The sequence below is a fragment of the Salvelinus sp. IW2-2015 genome, unplaced genomic scaffold (assembly GCF_002910315.2).
Source record: "Salvelinus sp. IW2-2015 unplaced genomic scaffold, ASM291031v2 Un_scaffold3614, whole genome shotgun sequence".
In the NCBI taxonomy this organism is placed as follows: domain Eukaryota; kingdom Metazoa; phylum Chordata; class Actinopteri; order Salmoniformes; family Salmonidae; genus Salvelinus; species Salvelinus sp. IW2-2015.
In genome coordinates this window covers 5,073-24,654 of record NW_019944891.1, presented here as the reverse complement: position 1 = coordinate 24,654, position 19,582 = coordinate 5,073, and the positions used below count along the sequence as shown (strand labels likewise).

The following is a 19,582-nucleotide window of genomic DNA, read 5'->3' as shown; positions in this document are numbered from 1 at the left end:
CCTAGATGTCAGTAAGCGGTGAGAATTTGAATGGAGTGGATTGCACCATCTGGGCACTATAAAAGCTCTTGGAACGGAAGGTCCGACCTTTTCAACGGGGGGCCTGACGCAGGAGGGACATCACCATGGCGTCCTGAAAAGCTTTCGTTTAGCAGTTCTATATCTCCGGCTCTGATTTAATTAGATTTTTGTCTTAAAACTTCATGAGGTAGTTAATTTAAACCGACTTATAGCAGTTTATATCAGTTTATTGCGATTTTCTGGAATTTCTTTGTCACGCCTATCGCGAGTTGGACACCTCTCCGGCACATGGCTAGCGTTAGCTGCTAATTCTACAGGAGAAGAGGACATCTTTCAACCAAAAGACGATTGTTCGACAAAGGACACCTTGCCCAAGATTCAAATAGTAAGAAGTCTTTATGCTGTTAATTCGTATTTATGTTGAAAAATGTTAAACAATAATTCCGCCATGAATTTCGGTGCGGTCTCGCTTTAGCGCACGCTGTATGTCGTAGTAACGTTAATTTTAAAAATCTAACACAGCGGTTGCATTAAGAACTAATGTATCTTTCATTTGCTGTCCAAACTGTATTTTTTAGTCAAGTTTATGAATAGTTATTGATTAGATTAGGTGCCTCTCCAAGATGGCGCCGGACAGATTGCTTGAAGTTTGGCTACTAATCACATTGTAAACCACTTGTGCCGCTACATATGCACATTTTCGAACAAAACCTATATGCATTGTGTAATATGTATGTTACAGGACTGTCATCTGAAGAAGTTTATGAAGGTTAGTCAAAAATTATATATCTTTTGTGGTTTTTACGATCGCTAACCTTTGCTGCGTAAATGGCTTGTGTTTCTGGCTATGTGTAAGCTAATATAATGTATATTGTGTTTTCGCTGTGAACACTTAAAAAATCTGAAATATTGCTGATCACAAGATGTTCGTCTTTCATTTGCTGTATGCTGTGTATTTTCAGAAATGTTTTATGATGATATTAGTTATTTGACGTGGTCTCTGTAATTATTTGGCGCTTCGCGCTATTTCAGATTGCAGCTGCAATGTAAACTGTGATTTATACCTAATATGCAATTTCAAAAAACATATGCTATAACAAAATATGTTATCGACTGTCATCTGATGAAATTGTTCTTGGTAGTGACTATTTATATCTTATTTTCGACATTTGATAGCTACCTATGCAGTAAAAAAAATGGTGGGAAAAAAGTATGTGTCTTTTGCTATCGTGGTTAGCTAATAGAAATACATATTGTGTCTTCCCTGTAAAACATTTTAAAAATCAGAAATGATGGCTCGGATTCACAAGATGTGTATCTTTCATCTGGTGTCTTGGACTTGTGATTTCATGATATTTAGTGCTAGTATTTACTTGTGGCGCTATGCTAGGCTATGCTAGTCAGCTTTTTTACGATGAGGTGCTCCCGATCTGGGATTGTGTGCAACTAGAAGTTAAAAGCTTAGCCGTGGGAATAGTGGTACTGGGGTGGGGAATGGCAAAACGGCAGAACTCCCTGCTGAATATGTGGAAGAGTTCGTTTTTGATCACTACACGTTTGTAACGCTTGTCGTCTGGAGGAGAAGAAGAGGACCAAGGTGCAGCGTGGTAAGTGTTCATATTCTTTAATCCAATACCAACACTAAACAAAACAAACAAACACGACAAACGAACAGTCCTGAAAGGTGAAACAAACACTAAACAGGAAACAACCACCCACAAACACAGGTTGGAAACAGGCTACCTAAATATGATTCTCAATCAAAGACAATGAAAGACAGCTGCCTCATTGAGAACCATACCAGGCCAAACACACAGAAATACACAAGGACAACATAGAACACCAGACATAGAATGCCCACCCAAACTCACGCCTGACCAACCAAAACAGAGACATAAAAAGGATCTCTAAGGTCAGGGCCTGTTGCACAAAACTAGGATAAGGATTAAGCCGGATATCTTTGGTGATCCTGTGCTCAATTGATCCGTAATCCGGTTGCACTAAAGATGGATGGGGCAGGAGGATATGTTATGGTATAAATTACCATGGAGATTTATTCTGTGGAGCTAGCCTGCTCCAGACCAGGCTAAATTCCAGGATCTATTTAATCTCATCCCTAATGTCAGTCAGCAGTCACCACAAATGGAAACCAATAGTTATTTCACTGCTCACATATACATTGTTATCACATATAACTAGACCCACTGTTATTATTTAAACGTTTGTGATCATTAATTTCAATGATTTGGATAAAAAATGATTTTTAGATGATGTTGCATTCATTAGATAATTTACAGTTTCCCTAGACTCTGTTTCTCAAACTAGACACTCTAATGTACTTGTCCTCTTGCTCAGTTGTGCACCAGGGCCTCCCACTCCTCTTTTTATTCTGGTTAGGGCCAGTTTGCACTGTTCTGTGAAGGGAGTAGTACACAGCGTTGTACGAGATCTTCAGTTTCTTGCCAATTTCTCACATAGGATAGCCTTCATTTCTCAGAACAAGTATAGACTGATGAGTTTCAGTAGAAATTCTTTGTTTCAGGCCATTTTGAGCCTGTATTCGAACCCACAAATGCTGATGCTCCAGATACACAACTAGTCTAAAGAAGGACAGTTTTATTTATTCTTTTATCAGAACAACAGTTTTCAGCTGAGCTAACATAACTGCAAAAGGGATTTCTAATGATCAATTAGCCTTTTAAAATGATAAACTTGTATTAGCTAACACAACGTGCCATTGGAACATAGGAGTGATGGTTGCTGATAATGGGCCTCTGTACGCCTTTGTAGATATTCCATAAAAAATCTGCCATTTCCAGCTACAATAGTCATTTACAACATTAACAATGTCTACACTGTAAATCAATCTGATCAATTTGATGTCATTTTAATGGACCAAAAAATGTGCTTTTCTTTCACTGCTCCAGAGTCCAATGGCGGCGAGCTTTACATCACTCCAGCCGATGCTTGGCATTGCGCGTGGAGATCTTAGGCTTGTGTGTGGCTGCTCGGCCATGAAAACCCATTTCATGAAGCTCCCGATAAACAGTTATTGTGCTGACATTGCTTCCAGAGGCAGTTTGGAACTCAGTAGGGAGTGTTGCAAACGTGGAAAGATGATTTTTACGTGCTACGCGCTTCAGCACTTGGCAGTCCCGTTCTGTAACATTGTGTGGCCTACCACTTTGCGGATGAGCCGTTGTTGCTCCTAGACATTTCCACTTCACACTAGAAGCCCTTACAGTTGACCAGAAATGTTACGGTGCCACTTTGAAAGTCAATGAGCTCTTTAGTAAGATTGTTTAAGGAGATTTCATGGCTGTGTGCTCGATTTTATACACCTGTCCGTGGCGTGTATTCATTGACGCCAAGGGACGCCAGGCTTCCCCAAAAAATGTACACAAATAAATAAATAAATAATAGAAAAATATATTTTGTCTCTCTGTTTCGTAATTTTCTTTCAATTCGCAAGAGGCTGAATGTATCTCACAGGAGAAATTCATCCAAGCAAACGAAGCAGCGCCCCTCTATCTCCAAACACGTGTGACATTGTTGCCTCCCGTAGCATTGCAGGGAAGGGAAGCCAGCGAGCATCTCAAAAAATAGTATAAAAAATGCGGCAATTAGTGTTGAGCTAAACTGAGAGCGCTCAACTGTGAATGATCCTGGCACACCACAAAATAAAGTGGCACAGGTATAAGTACCCAGGGGATAATGGGGAAGATGGGCGACACCTGGAGGGTGGTGGAGACAAGCACAAGAACAGGTGAAACAGATCAAGGCGTGACACCAGCTTGGATTTTGGCGTCACTCCTATCAAATCACATTGACCGCTTACGTCATTGACAAAAACACTTGAATTGTTGCATCTCGTTGTTTTGTTATCCTCCGGTGGCTAGCTAGCTAGCTAAAATTGTCCCTTTCCTAAATTAGCCATGGATGGAGATAGGGATTTGGACTTCTTGTTTTACTTACTTCTCTGTACTGGTCGATGATTATTACGGTGATTCTGATCCAACCATTAATTCATAAATTATTGTGCCCCTGGCCTGAGAGGATGGAAGGTCAATAAATAGCTAGATGTAGAAGGCTATCATTAACTAGCTAACATTGCCCATGGATGGGAGTTAGGCTAGCGAGCAAGTATTTTAGCCAGGTAGCCTAGGACAAAAATAAATACAAGTGTGTACTGTATAACAGTGTGATAGACCGTTTCGTCAACATTAAAGAGAGAAGGATAGCATTGGCGTTTCTCTACAAGTAGGGTGTCAGCATGTTTTTCTACTTGCATGAACATGCACGAATGTGCACACGCACACACACGCGCAGAACCATGGAATCAGAACCATGGACAACCACATCATATTTAGCTTACTTTGATTGGATTCAAATGTTTTTGATATCTTTTAGGTTTCACTGTATTAGACTAAGCAGGGGTGATTTGATGATGTTGAACATTTGAAGTTGAAATGGTGCTGGAATAGTGGAGGCAGTTCCTGTTTTCTTTGCGACAGCGGTAACTCTCTGTCGTTCTAAATCAATAGTTGTTTAGTGCTCCGAAAATGTCGAAAAACATTTAAACTTGCTTGACAATGCTGTAGGTCATGTAACTAACTGTCTGTTACTGTAAATGAAATATTATTTTTGGACTTCACTGAACAGAGGTTGCTATCCAGTTTTATGATAAAACAACGGTGTGGTTGAACTTATTCTGCCACTGTGTCTTCTTGTTGTCTCGGCCTACAGTGGGGAGAACAAGTATTTGAAACACTGCCGATTGTGCAGGTTTTCCTACTTACAAAGCATGTAGAGGTCTGTCATTTTTATCATAGGTACACTTCAACTGTGAGAGACGGAATCTAAAACAAAAATCCAGAAAATCACATTGTATGATTTTTAAGTAATAATTTGCATTTCATCATTACAATCATCATTAAAATCATCATTAAAGTCACATCATGCAGCCTTAGCATGTATAAAAAAATCTAAACATATAGTCCAACGTTTGTGTCACAACAAAAGTTACATGAATAACTTTAAATGAAGCATATAGGAGTACCTGTTTCTTTGTTAAATGCTCAACACAGAACTCAATTAGTTTGGAAAAAATATTCCTACTATTTTATTCAGCTATTTTCAATTGTATTCTTCATACTATTAAGTAATATAAAACAATGTCACAGAATTCTAAGCAGCCGTGTCTGCTAAATTAACTAGTGTAGTCCACAGCCATATGGCATAGCCAGATCAGGGCCTAACATAAGGACAACAGAGTATGCTATTCTGTTATTCTGAAATAGACTACATTTTCTTCATATCATGTTTCTTTAGATCTGTCTAAAATTAATAATAGATTTATTGTGATGGTGTAGGCTATATTACATGGATTATTTATTTTCAAATGTAGATTTTCAAAAGGTCTGCACCAGAGGCTTGTAGGCTATGCGTGAATGCCAGGAGATGCTAAATGTGTCTATGTTAATTATTGGTCAATTACTGTGACACCGGAAGTTATTTGCTTTACATTCACCGGCTGACAAAATTGTATGACGCCACAGCCCTAGATGCAACTCAATATTGATGTTTGGTCTAAAAATGTTTGGTCTACTCAGTGTAATTCAGCTAGCCCATCAATTATGAAATATGTCAGAACTATACCTCTGAAAAATGGATTTTGACTAAAACTCAGCCAGAACATTAATACATGAATGTAGTTATTCACAGGGGTACCCTGACTGGGACTCAAACCCTAGTACCTGGGACTGTCATTCTAAAACCATTCCCAAAGGCTAAAACCTCTTGATGTATCAATAACAATGAGAACTATGAAAATCCCAATTATGATGATAAAAACTGTTTTCAAAACAACAACATAACAAATTCTCGTCTCAAACCCATCTTGAATAATAGGTCTGACACATATTTTCTGAATACATGTGAAAGTAAGCGACCAACTTCCGTGTTCTATAAACATCATCACAAGGCAAACAGTAGCAAACACCACCCAGAAACACACAAAGCATCCAATCCCCAAAACGCCAGAAGCACATCCTCCAAAAGTGTCTCAGAACCACTTGCATCCTGTTAAGCCCCTCCCCTCCCCCTCCTCCCACCACCCTATTGGCTCCACCCTGTAGGTGGATACTTCAGTGCATGCAGGAAGAGTGTGGTCAGAAAAAACAAACAAATAATGAAGCTCGGTGCAGTTGTCGTAGCCATGTGCCGAAAGGTAGAAATGATTCTACAATAAAAGCAGCTTTGAAAGGTCTCAAAAAAAATTCAAGAAAGGCTGTGCAAACACACAACGCAGAGTGTGACCTAAAAATTAAACAACATTTGTTAGATTAACAGTCATTCTGTCCTGTTTCCTTATCTCAAGTGGTTATAATTGTATTGTCTGGTACGGTGGCAGTGCTACCTGCTACCAGTGTTGCCAAGAAGCCAGGTAGCCTAAGATACTTTATGTATCAAAGAGATAAAAAAGTATTGAAATTACATAACATAAATGACTTTCAGTGAAAGAGAGATAGAAAATGAGATGGGTGGGAGAGAGATAGAGCGGGAGGAGAGGAGGGAAGAGAGAAGAGAGTAAGGAGGGATAAGGAGAGATGGAGCGAGACGGGAGGAGAGGGAGGAGGAGAGAGGAGACGGAGAGAGTGGAGAGGACGAGGAGAGAGGAGAGGAGAGGAGAGAGGAGAGAAGAGAGAGAGAGAGAGAGAGAGAGAAGAGGAGAGAGAGAGAGAGAGAGAAGGAGAGAGAGAGAGAGAGAAGAGAGAGAGAGAGAGAGAGAGAGAGAGAGAGAGAGAGAGAGAGAGAGAGAGAGAGAGAGAGAGAGAGAGAGAGAGAGATTATACGTTTGCTACATACGGCACAAATGACCAGAACTGATCTGGTTCTAACCTCTCTTTAACTGATGTGGTTCTAACCCTCACATTAACGGATGTGGTTCTAACCCTCTCTTTAACTGATGTGTTCTAACCCTCACTTTAACGGATTGAAGTTCTAACCCTCTCTTTAACTGATGTGGTTCTAACCCTCTCTTTAACTGATGTGGTTTCTAACCCTCTCTTTAACTGATGTGTTTCTAAACCCTCTCTTTAACTGATGTGGTTCTAACCCTCTCTTTAACTGATGTGGTTCTAACCCTCTCTTTAACTGATGTGGTTCTAACCCTCTCTTTAACTGATGTGGTTCTAACCCTCACTTTAACTGATGTGGTTCTAACCCTCTCTTTAACTGATGTGGTTCTAACATTCTCTTTAACTGATGTGGTTCTAACCCTCACTTTAACTGATGTGGTTCTAACCCTCACTTTAACTGAAGTGGTTCTAACGCTCTCTTTAACTAATGTGGTTCTAACCCTCTCTTTAACTGATCTGGTTCTAACCCTCTCTGTGATGAAGTTCTAAGCCTCTCTCTGATATGGTTTTGTCTCTTTCTTTAACTAATGTGTTTCTAACCCTCTCTCTGATGTGGTTCCAACCCTAGGTGTCTTTAACTGATGTGGTTCTAACCCTCTGGTTAACTGATCTGGTTCTAACTCTCTCTTTAATTCTTAGTCATGTATTTCTGTCACACCGTATGGGAATAGGTTTACAGACATACACAATAAAGCCCAGATCAGTCCTACATCTTTGTATTTACCAAGCTCAATTTTAGAAGTAATTGAACTATAAAGGGCCGTGCAGCCAACCCATGGCTTCTTCAACAAGTCTGTAACTTTTTCTTTGTGGCATTGTGCAGTCACTGTTACAGTTTAAAAATGATTACATGTAGATTTTATGTCACTGATCTACAAACAATAGTCAATAATGTCAAAGTGGAATTTTGTTTGTAGAAAATGTTTTACATTAATAAACATTTAAAGCTGTGGAATCAATAAGTATTTAATCCCTTTTTATATGGAAAGCCTAAATAAATTCAGGAGTAAAAATTTGCTTTACAAATCACATAATAAATATCATGGACTGTGATAATAGTGGTTAACATGATTGTTGAATGACTACACCATCTCTTTACCCCACACATACAATTATCTGTAAGGTCCTTCAATCAAGTAGTGAATTTCAAGCACAGATTCAACCAGAAAGACCAGAGAGTTTTTTAATGCCTCGCGAAGAAGGGCACCAATTGGCCTCCCGAGCGGTGCAGCGGTCTAATGCACTAAATCTCAATGCTGTGGTACCACAAGAGCCCTGGGTTTGATTCCAGGCTGTGTCACAGCCGGCTGTGACCGGGAGATCCATGGGGCGACGCACAATTGGCCCAGCATTGTGTGGGTTAGGGGAGGTTTTGGCCAGCCGGGATTTCCTTTTGTCATGATACTCTAGTGACTACTGGTAGTGGACCAGGTGCCTTCGAGCTGACTTGTCGTCAGTTGGACAGTGTTTTCTCTGACACATTGGTGCGGCTGGCTTCCGGGTTAAGCGAGTGGTGTGACAAGAAGCAGGATTGTATTTCGGAGGACTCTCAACATTTGCCTCTCCCGAGTCTGTAGTGTAGTTGCAGTGATGACACAAGATCGTTAGTACCAATTGGATATCACAAAGAAGGGACCGATTGATAGATGTGTGCATATCTTTGCTTCAGATTTGGGTTAGATTTGGGTATGTCATTTTAGGCTAAATGTTTTTTAAAATGTGTCCGATCCTTATTAAAACAGTTACAGAGTTTCATAGTTGTGAGAAAACTGAGGATGGATCAACAACATTTTAGTTACTCCACAATACTAACCTAAATGATAGAATGAAAAGAAGGAATCGCTTGGCGTGCGGTAGCAGAGAGAACAGTCTATTACTTTTTAGGACTTTCTTCTGACACCGCCTGTAACAGAGGTCAAGAAAACTCGGCCCCAGTGATCTACTGGGCCTAACGTACTACCCTCTATCGCACCTTTACGGTCGGATGCCAAGTTGTTACCATACCAAGCGGTGATGCAGCCAGTCAAGATGCTCTCAATGGTGCAGCTGTATACATTTTTGAGGATCTGTGATCCTGTGCCAAATCTTATCAGCCTCCTGAGGGGTAAGAGGCCTTGTCATGCCCTCTTCATGACTGTGTTGATATGTCTGGACTATGAAAGGTCCTTAGTGATGTGGACTTCGAGGAACTTGAAGCTATCGACCCGCTCCACTACAGGATGCTACAATTGCCTCGTTAGAAGTTGTACACATGGGCCTGATGTGACAGCTCAGAGCTTCTGCTCCTTTCTGTCCATATAGTTTTCTTGGGTGGAAGGAAGAGGCAATAATCAAGAGGTTTACTGATGGTGAGAATTGTTGGTCTCATCATTGAACGTCAATTTGCCCAAAAGTTTTGATATTTGTTCATCATAATCCCTTACACCCCATATGATGCTACTTAGTAATAATATAGAAATATACTTTTCATTCTACAAAAACAAGCATACAACATTGTAGGAGTTTTTTAAATGAAATGTTTTTTAAGTTACCCACAATCCTCTAAAAGCAGAGCCACATGGCAATAACTTAATTCTTCAGTTGAGAGACAGTCCCCTCCACCATTATTTTTACCCTTGATAAAGATGAGCAAAAAGATTGTATAAAATAAATAATTCAAACATCAATATATATTTCATGCAAAAAAAGGAAATGATATAATAAAAATGAATTGGAAAACGCATTTAGGAGAGGTATATCTATAATTCCATGTGTATCATCATCTACATTTATGATGAGTATTTCTGTTGAAACGATGTGGCTATGCAAAATCACTTGATGTTTTTGGAACTAGTGAATGTAACGCGCCATTGTAAACACAGATTTTTTTATATAAATATGAACTTTATCAAACAAAACATACATGTATTGTGTAACATGAAGTCCTATGAGTGTCATCTGATGAAGATCATCAAAGGTTAGTGATTAATTTTATCTCTATTTGTGCTTTTTGTGACTGCTCACTTTCGCTGGGAAAATGGCTGTGCTTATTGTGGTTTGGTGTGACCTAACATAATCGTTTGAAGTGCTTTCCCTGAAAAGCATATTTGAAATCGGACACTTTGGTGGGATTAACAACAAGATTACCTTTAAAATGGTATAAGACACATGTATGTCTGAGGAATTTTAATTATGAGATTTCAGGATTGCAGCCATAAGAAGTTAACCTTTCTAGGACACACGTTCCGCTAGCGGAACCCCCCCCAACATTGCGCTGAAAAGGCAGCGTGCGAAATTCAAAAATATTTTTTTGAAATATGGAACTTTCACACATTAACAAGTCCAATACAGCAAATGAAAGATAAATATCTTGTTAATCTACCCATCGTGTCCGATTTTTAAAATGTTTTACAGCGAAAACACAACATATATTTATGTTAGATCACCACCAAATCCAAAAAACACACAGCCATTTTTCCCAGCCAAAGATACTCACACAAAAGCAGAAATAGAGATACATTAATCACTAACCTTTGATAATCTTCATCAGATGACACTCATAGGACATCATGTTACACAATACATTTATGTTTTGTTCGATAATGTGCATATTGATATCCACAAATCTCGGTACATTGGCACCATGTTCAGAAATGCCTCCAAAATATCCGGAGTAATTACGAGAGGCCACGTCAAATAACAGAAATACTCATCATAAACTTTGATGAAAGATTCATGTTTTACATATAATTAAGATACACTTGTTCTTAATGCAACAACTGTGTCAGATTTTTTAAATGTTTTACAGCGAAAACACAACATATATTTATGTTAGATCACCACCAAATCCAAAAACACACAGCCATTTTTCCAGCCAAAGATAGTCAACAAAAGCAGAAATAGAGATACAATTAATCACTAACCTTTGATAATCTTCATCAGATGACACTCATAGGACATCATGTTACCAATACATTTATGTTTTGTTCGATAATGTGCATATTTATATCCACAAATCTCGGTTTACATTGGCGCCATGTTCAGAAATGCCTCCAAAATATCCGGAGTAATTACAGAGAGCCACGTCAAATAACAGAAATACTCATCATAAACTTTGATGAAAGATACATGTTTTACATATAATTAAAGATACACTTGTTCTTAATGCAACCTCTGTGTCAGATTATTTTTAAACATTAGTAAAATTCACACCATGCAATAATCTGAGACGGCGCTCAGATTTAACAAAATTTCTCCGCCATGTTGGATTCAACAGAAATACGCAATTACATCATAAATATTCCCTTACCTTTGATTATCTTCATCAGAATGCAATACCAGGAATCCTAGTTCCACAATAAATCGTTGTTTAGTTCTATAAGTTCTATCCATTACTTATGTCCAATTAGCAACTTTAGCTAGCATGTGTAGTACACGTGTCCAAACACTGGCGCTGATGCAGGCAAACGTCGGACGAAAACTTCAAAAAGTTATATTACAAGTCGAATAAACTGGTCAAACTTAGTAGAGAATCAATCTTCAGGATGTTGTTATCATATATATCCAATAACGTTCCAACCGGAGCATTTCTTCATGTCTGTATAAGTAATGGCACACATGGCCATTCCATGACTAGCGCGCATGACCAGGAACTAGCATTCTGCCAGACCACTGACTCAAATAGCTCCCATCCGGCCCCACATCACACTAGAGTCTTCATTCCACGTTCTACTGACTGTTGACATCTAGTGGAGGCGTAGGAAGTGCAAACAGATCCATATATTACATTGAATTGAATAGGCGATGACTTTCATATCGACCCTTCTCAGAATTCTCACTTCCTGTTTGGAAGTTTGCCTGCCATATGAGTTATGTTATACTCACAGACATAATTCAAACAGTTTTAGAAACTTCAGAGTGTTTTCTATTCAATAGTAATTGTAATTATAATATGCATATATTATCATATGGGACAGAGTAGGAGGGAGTTCACTATGGGCACCAATTCATCCAAAAGTGAAAATGCTGCCCCCTATCCCAATTAAACCATTTCTCAGCCGAGTAGCCACCGCTCCAAGCTGTCTGGTCTAATGTAAATTACGTTAGGAGTCCTTTTATAAACACTCTGGGAAAAAGGGCAGTTCCATCCTTTTGGCATAATGTCAGTGCTCACGTGGGAGTGGTTACTGACTAGGTAAAACGTTACATGAAAAACAGTTATCTCATTTAGAAGGCTAAAATCACATTTCATATTCTCACAAATACCTTCATATTTAATCATACAAGTTTTACAACATTTAGATATAACTCTGACATAAACATAGTGAAATGTATCTCTGAAATGTACAATGTTTTCGTTATAACGTCTTTAATGATATCATAGAACAAGAACTGATCTGAAATGTTTGTTCTTTAAGTTCCTCCCGACCATTTCCCACATTTTTTATGTTAGAAATATTGTTTCAATGTCCAATCTATTGATGTTAAAGTATTTAGGACAGAGTCTCTCTCTACACACAAATTATTGTTTAACTCAATACCGCAGAGCAGAAGGAAGGGTTTCTGCCAGGTATTTACGATCCTGTTGTTAAGTCATAAAACTGATGTGGCAGAGAGAGAGAGAGGGGAATTTGTCAACCCTGTGCCGAGCTGATCTGGCACCTATGATTCTCACCTAACAGCGAGAGTCATGACAAAATATAATTGTTACATTTTTGTAGGCATATATTACAGCTCACTATTTGCATTATTTCTTTCATACAGTATTTTTTGCTCAACTTCATATCCTTCATATACTTCATAATAAAATATGACATTTTATTTTTTGTTTTTCAGGTTTGCTGAACCTGTGAGGTAGAGTACAGCAATAATTATATTCAAGTAAAAAAGAAAACCACATGAATATTATTTTAAGTGTGTTGTCAAAGTCAGATTATTAGAATGTAATTAATAAATGAGTATTTTACTTCATAAATAAGTTATTTTTACTTTATAAATAACTTTATTTTCATTTGAGGAAACTTATTTTGTGGAGTGATTGATACTACAATATGCAAATATTAACAAGCAAATAACAAACAACTAACACTTGAATAATGAATAAAAGACAATAAAGGACAGTATGAAACTTAAAAAGAGACAATTTCATGCCATTAATTAAGGAGCTTGATGGAGGTTTGCAAATATAGATACAGTGGGGAGAACAAGTATTTGAAACACTGCCGATTTTGCAGGTTTTCCTACTTACAAAGCATGTAGAGGTCTGTAATTTTTTTATCATAGGTACACTTCAACTGTGAGAGACGGAACCTAAAACAAAAATCCAGAAAATCACATTGTATGATTATTATGTTTATGTTTATGTTTTAGATTCCGTCTCTCACAGTTGAAGTGTACCTATGATAAAAATTACAGACCTCTACATGCTTTGTAAGTAGGAAAACCTGCAAAATCGGCAGTGTTTCAAATACTTCTTCTCCTCCACTGTATATATATATATATATATTGCGTTTTTGGTTTTGAATAAGAGATCTATATCTGTAGTGCTCAGAAGCAATAGTATAGTGCTCATGCAGTGTGTGAGCAGTGTATGACAATATGGGCTTCTCATTTCTTCCTTATTAACCACTCATCTTTTATGTTTTTGATGGATTCATGGTCTTTTCCAATGAATTTCCACTAAATCATGCTGTTACGTGCTGGATTTTCCGATCTTGGACATATGGATCTATCTACACACTTTCCCCTGCTGTCATTGATATCCCCTTCAGTTTTGTACTCCGTTTGTTGCATTAGGTATTTTATAATTTGAATAACCACATTGCAACACCTCACACATTTTTTAAATTAACTTTAAGTATTATTCCTGTTGATGGTATCACTCAGAATATGAACTGGTATTTCTCAATGTTGAGTGCAAGTCACCATTTTCTACTGCGTTTATAAATTGGAACACTACTTTCTGAAAGAAAGAAAAAAGTTTATTTAATGTTTCATTCAAAGTTTATTTAATGATAAATAAATACATAAATAGATAGATGGACAGGTATACTGAACAAATGTATAAATGCAACATGTAAAGTGTTCATATGCCACACCTGTTATGGGGGGGTGGATTATCTTGGCAAAGGAGAAATGCTCACTAACAGGGATGTAAACAAATGTATGCACAACATTTGAGAAAAATTAGCTTTTTTGCTTATGGAACACTTCTGGGATCTTTTATTTCAGCTCATGAAACATGTGTTATTTACTATGAAAAACTAGAACCTAACTCACGGACACTAGAGAAGCTTAACCAAGTTTAATTCTTCCCAAAGGGTCGTTACAGCTGTAATTCAGACAAAAAATACATTTCACGCAAGCACTGATATTTAACCCCTTCTCCTAAGCTGTCTCCTCCTCCACAACTGAACAGCCAATGCATCCCTGTTACTAGACAGAACCTTAGTGATTTCTGTTCTTCCTCACTTCATCTGACCTGACCTCTACCCCAAAGTGCTCACTCATCCCCAACTCAAGGCTGTCATGGTTATTGATACCAGACTGTGTCTCTTCTCCGCCCAGAGGATCCCTGATGGCTAACAATAACATATCTTGACATAATGTAAAGGTTATACATTACCCACTCTCCCTCAGTGACATTGTTAGTTTCAAAGATCTCCACCCTTCTCCCCTTATCAATGTCTGCCACATGTTATCACTTCCCTGCACTCAACACATTCCAAGCTTAGTTGCACACACTATATACCTTCCTCCTATAACCCTTAACTTCTGGTGTAGACCCTAAAGCTTAGCACTCCATCAGTGACATGAATAAGTAACATTTCATATTCTCAGAACCCAACACATGGGACTAACACTTAACATGTTGCATTTATATTTTTGTTCAGTATAAATATAGGATTACTGTTCATAACATAATTTGGGGTGCAGGTTTGTAAATTGTTACTCACATGGTAACTCATACTGTAAATGTATTAATACATTTTTCACCCAATTACATGACCCAAAATATAATTATATTAAAACAGTAATGAAGAAAATGTACTTCTACGAGTTTTACATATTGGATTGAATATTACCAAGATAAGAAGTTACAATGTTTTTAAAACAGTGCAGTGGTCAGCAATAGTTCCTCAGCCCCTTTGACACACTTCAGTGTTATGCCCAAAATAACTAAAAGTAAATATCATAAAGGTATTTGTTCTTGGTGAATTTAAATGGAGATATAAAGTAGTTACAAGCAGTTAATAATTAAAAATGCAACTATGATCAAATAACAAAATAACAACAAAAAAATTATACAATATGATTTGGGTGTCACATGATGTAGGAAAGGTTTTCTAATCTTTCAGTTATTTTCCATATTAATCTAACAGATAAAACATGTGCAAGCTGCTGTGTGCAAGATGCAAATAAATAAGTAATGTCTTTTAGAGCCTATATGCTTCAGTATAAATACAGTCACTTGAAAGAAAATATATATGCATTTAATATTCATAAGCTATAAGCATAAGCTACTATATGAATTCTTAAGGAACGTCACAAATATCATACTTGACATCAAAAAGTACAATTGGGTGTGTTTTTGTTTGTGTGTGGACTTGGGGGAATGTACATGAAATACATATCTATTTTGCCAATTGACACAGGCACAATCCATTGTGCATTCTTCTGCCAAAGCAGTTCCTTAATCTTAAGGCTGTCTCTATGAGAGCTGGAAAACCGTTCATTGGTGAAACCAATGCCACAGGAGCTATGACACAGGCTATTAGTTAGCCAGCAACTGTACCATTAGCAGTGCCAATGTGAGAGGCAGGAAAGCCAGACAGAAGGCAGTGGGTCTTGGAGCACTTCCTGAATTGACTGATGACTCTGAAAAAGTAGGAAAAATAGAGATATGGTTCAGTGAATGATGGAAGTGGATTGTCTTTTCATGTTTCTGTTCAAATGTTGACTTTGCTCATACAGATGTGTAGTTGTATGGTGACGATTAATACATACCAACATTGACGCTGCCTGGTAGGATGTTCAGGGAGGTGGGACTGATGGTGAAAGTTGCCTGTGCGCTGCATGCGCTTGGAACCGAAGATTTGTTTCTGAACACGAGAGTCATGTTGGTAACTACAGATCCATTCCTAGGAAAGAAAATGGACAACCCACAGAAATCACTATCATCACTGTCATCATCAAAGTTTTTAAGTCAGTCGGTAATGAGAATTCATACTTACTTGAATGAGTTGACAATGGAACGAAGGAAACTTGGGGTTCTAGCAAAAATCTTGTTCACCTGCATTGAAATATTAAAATATGATTACCAAAGCTTAACATAAGTTGCGTAAAAATTAAAACAGGGCCAGAACTCACAGTCAAAACACCAAGCGTTACAAGAAGGTGCCCCAGACCCTTTTGCTAATTGGGATACTTTAGCTGTTTTTTGTCTGAGAGAGGGGAATGGTGTAAATCAAGAGGACTTGATGTGTTCTGAAAGATGAGATGTTGAGGATTTTTAATAAATAACACTTTGATGTCACAGAAGCAATCCCGACAGATGCTCACAATTGACTTTAAAATTGGATGCCTGTCCATGTACTAAGGATGTTGAGAAATCCCATAATCCCATGACTCTGGATTCGAAGGTTGTTCAATACCAGTTGTAGGCACTAGTTTTTTATTTTTTGTTTCAACTCTATCCCAAACATTAACCGTTAACTTAACCTTTCAGAATGAATGCCTAAATTTACTGTTTTAACCCTATCCAAAACCTTAACATTTAACGGAATGTGTCATGCTATACATGAGTGCTGACTTGCTATACAACATCAAATTTCGTAGTTGCTCAAAATGTCAAAGTTAGGAAAACGCCACTCAAAAACTGTCTTTTGGTATTTGTTTCGTTAGTCCATTGTTGAAATACTTCCAAAAATGTTTGCATGTCAGCAATCACATTTTTAAGATATTTAACCTTCAAAATACAGAAACACAGCAGGTGCTGCGTTTGCTTCATATGATGCAAAATGCATCACACTGGCTGTATTTCTTCATTTAAAAGGTGTATATCTTAATGACTTGATTACTGACATGCAAAACTGTAAATGTTTCCCATGTTGTGCACATTGTACTCTCTGTTGCCCATAATAGCTGATAGGCAGGTACAAGGGCCCATGTCCACTAAGAAGACCGTAAAAATAGTCAGGACATTGTTCTCAATGGGGAGGTCCCAGAGTACGACATCTTCGTACTGAATAATCTTTGGTTCTATCTAACAATAGGATGCCCACTCATACTCAGTCTCTTTGGTGTGGTGTGTATTGATGAAAGGGGATCTGGATACTTACCTCCAAGACCACTTTGCCAGCCAGAGTCTTGAATGCTGAAGAGGACGGGTTGGCAAGATCCAAGGTGAACATTTGATTGAGACTGAACCGAAGAAGCAGGGTTCCTTCACTAGAAGATGGAGGGCCAGTTGGTGCAACAGTGGTGGTGGCTGCTGCCGGAACAGCGGTGGTGGTGGTTTTGGCCACTGCTGGAGGGGTCGTGGTGACATCTGCCAGAGTGGTGGTGGTCAGAGCTGCAGTTGGAGCAGCAGTTGTTGCAGCGGAGGTGGTTGCACTAGTCATTGTAGTAGCACCTGCAAAATTGCAACATTCAATGCAATGTTTACATATTGCAATAAATCAAATAAAATACAATTTTATTGGTCACATACACGTGTTTAGCAGATGTTACTATGTGTGTAGAGAAATGCTTGTGCTTCTGGTTCCGACAGTGCAGCAATATCTAACAAGTAATATCTAACAATTTCACAACATATTCCGAAAACACACAAATCTAAGTAACGAATGGAATTAAGAATATATAAATATATGGGTGAGCAATGTCAGAGTGGCATAGACTAAGATACAGTAGAATATTATAGAATAACTTTATAAAAATATGAGATGATGGGTCAGATCAGCTGTGTTTTGGGAGCTCATGAAGGACAGAATAACAATATAACTGTTTCTTTCAATGTATATATTTCCCAGTTGTCAGGGTCACACCCACATTTTGGGTAACTGATATGATTAAATATGAAACTATTTGTGAGAAGATGTAATGTGATGTTAGCCTTCTAAATTAGAGAATTGTTTTTCATATGAAGTCTTAACCAAGTCAGTGGCCATGCCCACGTAAGCACAGACATTACGACAAAAGGAGGGAACACCCCTTTTCCCCCGAGTGCATAAAACCCCCTCGTGACAAAATGTACAATTAGTCAAGAAAACGCAGGGACGGGACTCCCCAAGTTGAAATCGCAACTACTCTATAGAACAAGCAGGCAGACAGTGTTGAACCGGACGTCATGAATGGTTAAGAAATCTACAAAACTAAAGACTACACATTCACAGTCTGCAGCTGTATATGTGAAATAGACTAGGAAACTCGAGCGAAGACGAGAGGAGAACATTTCACAATCAAACGACCGAATGGTACTCTGAAAGATTCATTCTGGAGAACATTTCCCTATCAAACAACCATTGGTATGTCTGACGTATCCATTATAACAGAGCTACAACTATGAAAGACTTAGATCTCTGGTGGACACAGCCAGAGAATTTCTGTTGACCGACTCTCCAGCAGACAGACCAAAGTTTTCAACAAAGAGACAACAAGACATACAGGCGTGAATATATACAGTGGGGAGAACAAGTATTTGATACACTGCCGATTTTGCCGATTTTCCTACTTACAAAGCATGTAGAGGTCTGTAATTTTTATCATAGGTACACTTCAACTGTGAGAGACGGAATCTAAAACAAAAATCCCGAAAATCACATTGTATGATTTTTAAGTAATTAATTCCACCGTCGCTTCACGGTTGGGATGGTGTTCTTGGGGTTGTACTCATCCTTCTTCTTCCTCCAAACACGGCGAGTGAGTTTAGACCAAAAAGCTCTAGTTTTGAATCATCAGACCACATGACCTTCTCCCATTCCTTCTCTGGATCATCCAGATGGTCATTGGCAAACTTCAGACGGGCCGACATGCCCCTGCTTGAGCAGGGGGACCTTGTGTGCGCTGCAGGATTTTAATCCATGACGGCGTAGTGTGTTTCTAATGGTTTTCTTTGAGACTAGTGTCCCAGCTCTCTTCAGGTCATTGACCAGGTCCTGCCGTGTAGTTCTGGGCTGATCCTCACCTTCCTCATGATCATTGATGCCCACGAGGTGAGATCTTGCATGGAGCCCCAGACCGAGGGTGATTGACCATCATCTTGAACTTCTTCTATTTTCTTCATTTTCTAATAATTGCGCCAACAGTTGTTGCCTTCTCACCAAGCTGCTTGCCTATTGTCCTGTAGCCCATCCAGCCTTGTGCAGGTCTACAATTTTATCCCTGATGTCCTTACACAGCCTCTGGTCTGGCCATTGTGGAGAGGTTGGAGTCTGTTTGATTGAGTGTGTGCAGGTGTCTTTTATACAGGTAACGAGTTCAAACAGGTGCAGTTAATACAGGTAATGAGTGGAGACAGGAGGGCTTCTTAAAGAAAACTAACAGGTCTGTGAGACCGGAATTCTTACTGGTTGGTAGGTGATCAAATACTTATGTCATGCATAAAATGCAAATGAATTACTTAAAAATCATACATGTGATTTTCTGGATTTTTGTTTTAGATT

General features: G+C 38.4%; 1 protein-coding gene across 1 annotated transcript in view; it reads right to left on the bottom strand.

The window, feature by feature from the left end:
* Positions 1 to 15,066: 15,066 nt before the first annotated feature.
* Positions 15,067 to 19,582, bottom strand: part of LOC112076185 (mucin-1-like) — an 8,027-nt gene continuing 3,511 nt past the window's right edge. Inside the window, exons 4-7 of the mRNA XM_024143051.2 lie at positions 17,261 to 17,553; positions 16,154 to 16,212; positions 15,927 to 16,060; positions 15,067 to 15,797 (exon numbers count right to left, since the gene is read on the bottom strand). Of these exons, the coding sequence (XP_023998819.1) occupies positions 15,694 to 15,797; positions 15,927 to 16,060; positions 16,154 to 16,212; positions 17,261 to 17,553 (590 nt within the window). The 3' untranslated portion in view covers positions 15,067 to 15,693. The remainder of the gene's footprint in view (positions 15,798 to 15,926; positions 16,061 to 16,153; positions 16,213 to 17,260; positions 17,554 to 19,582) is intronic.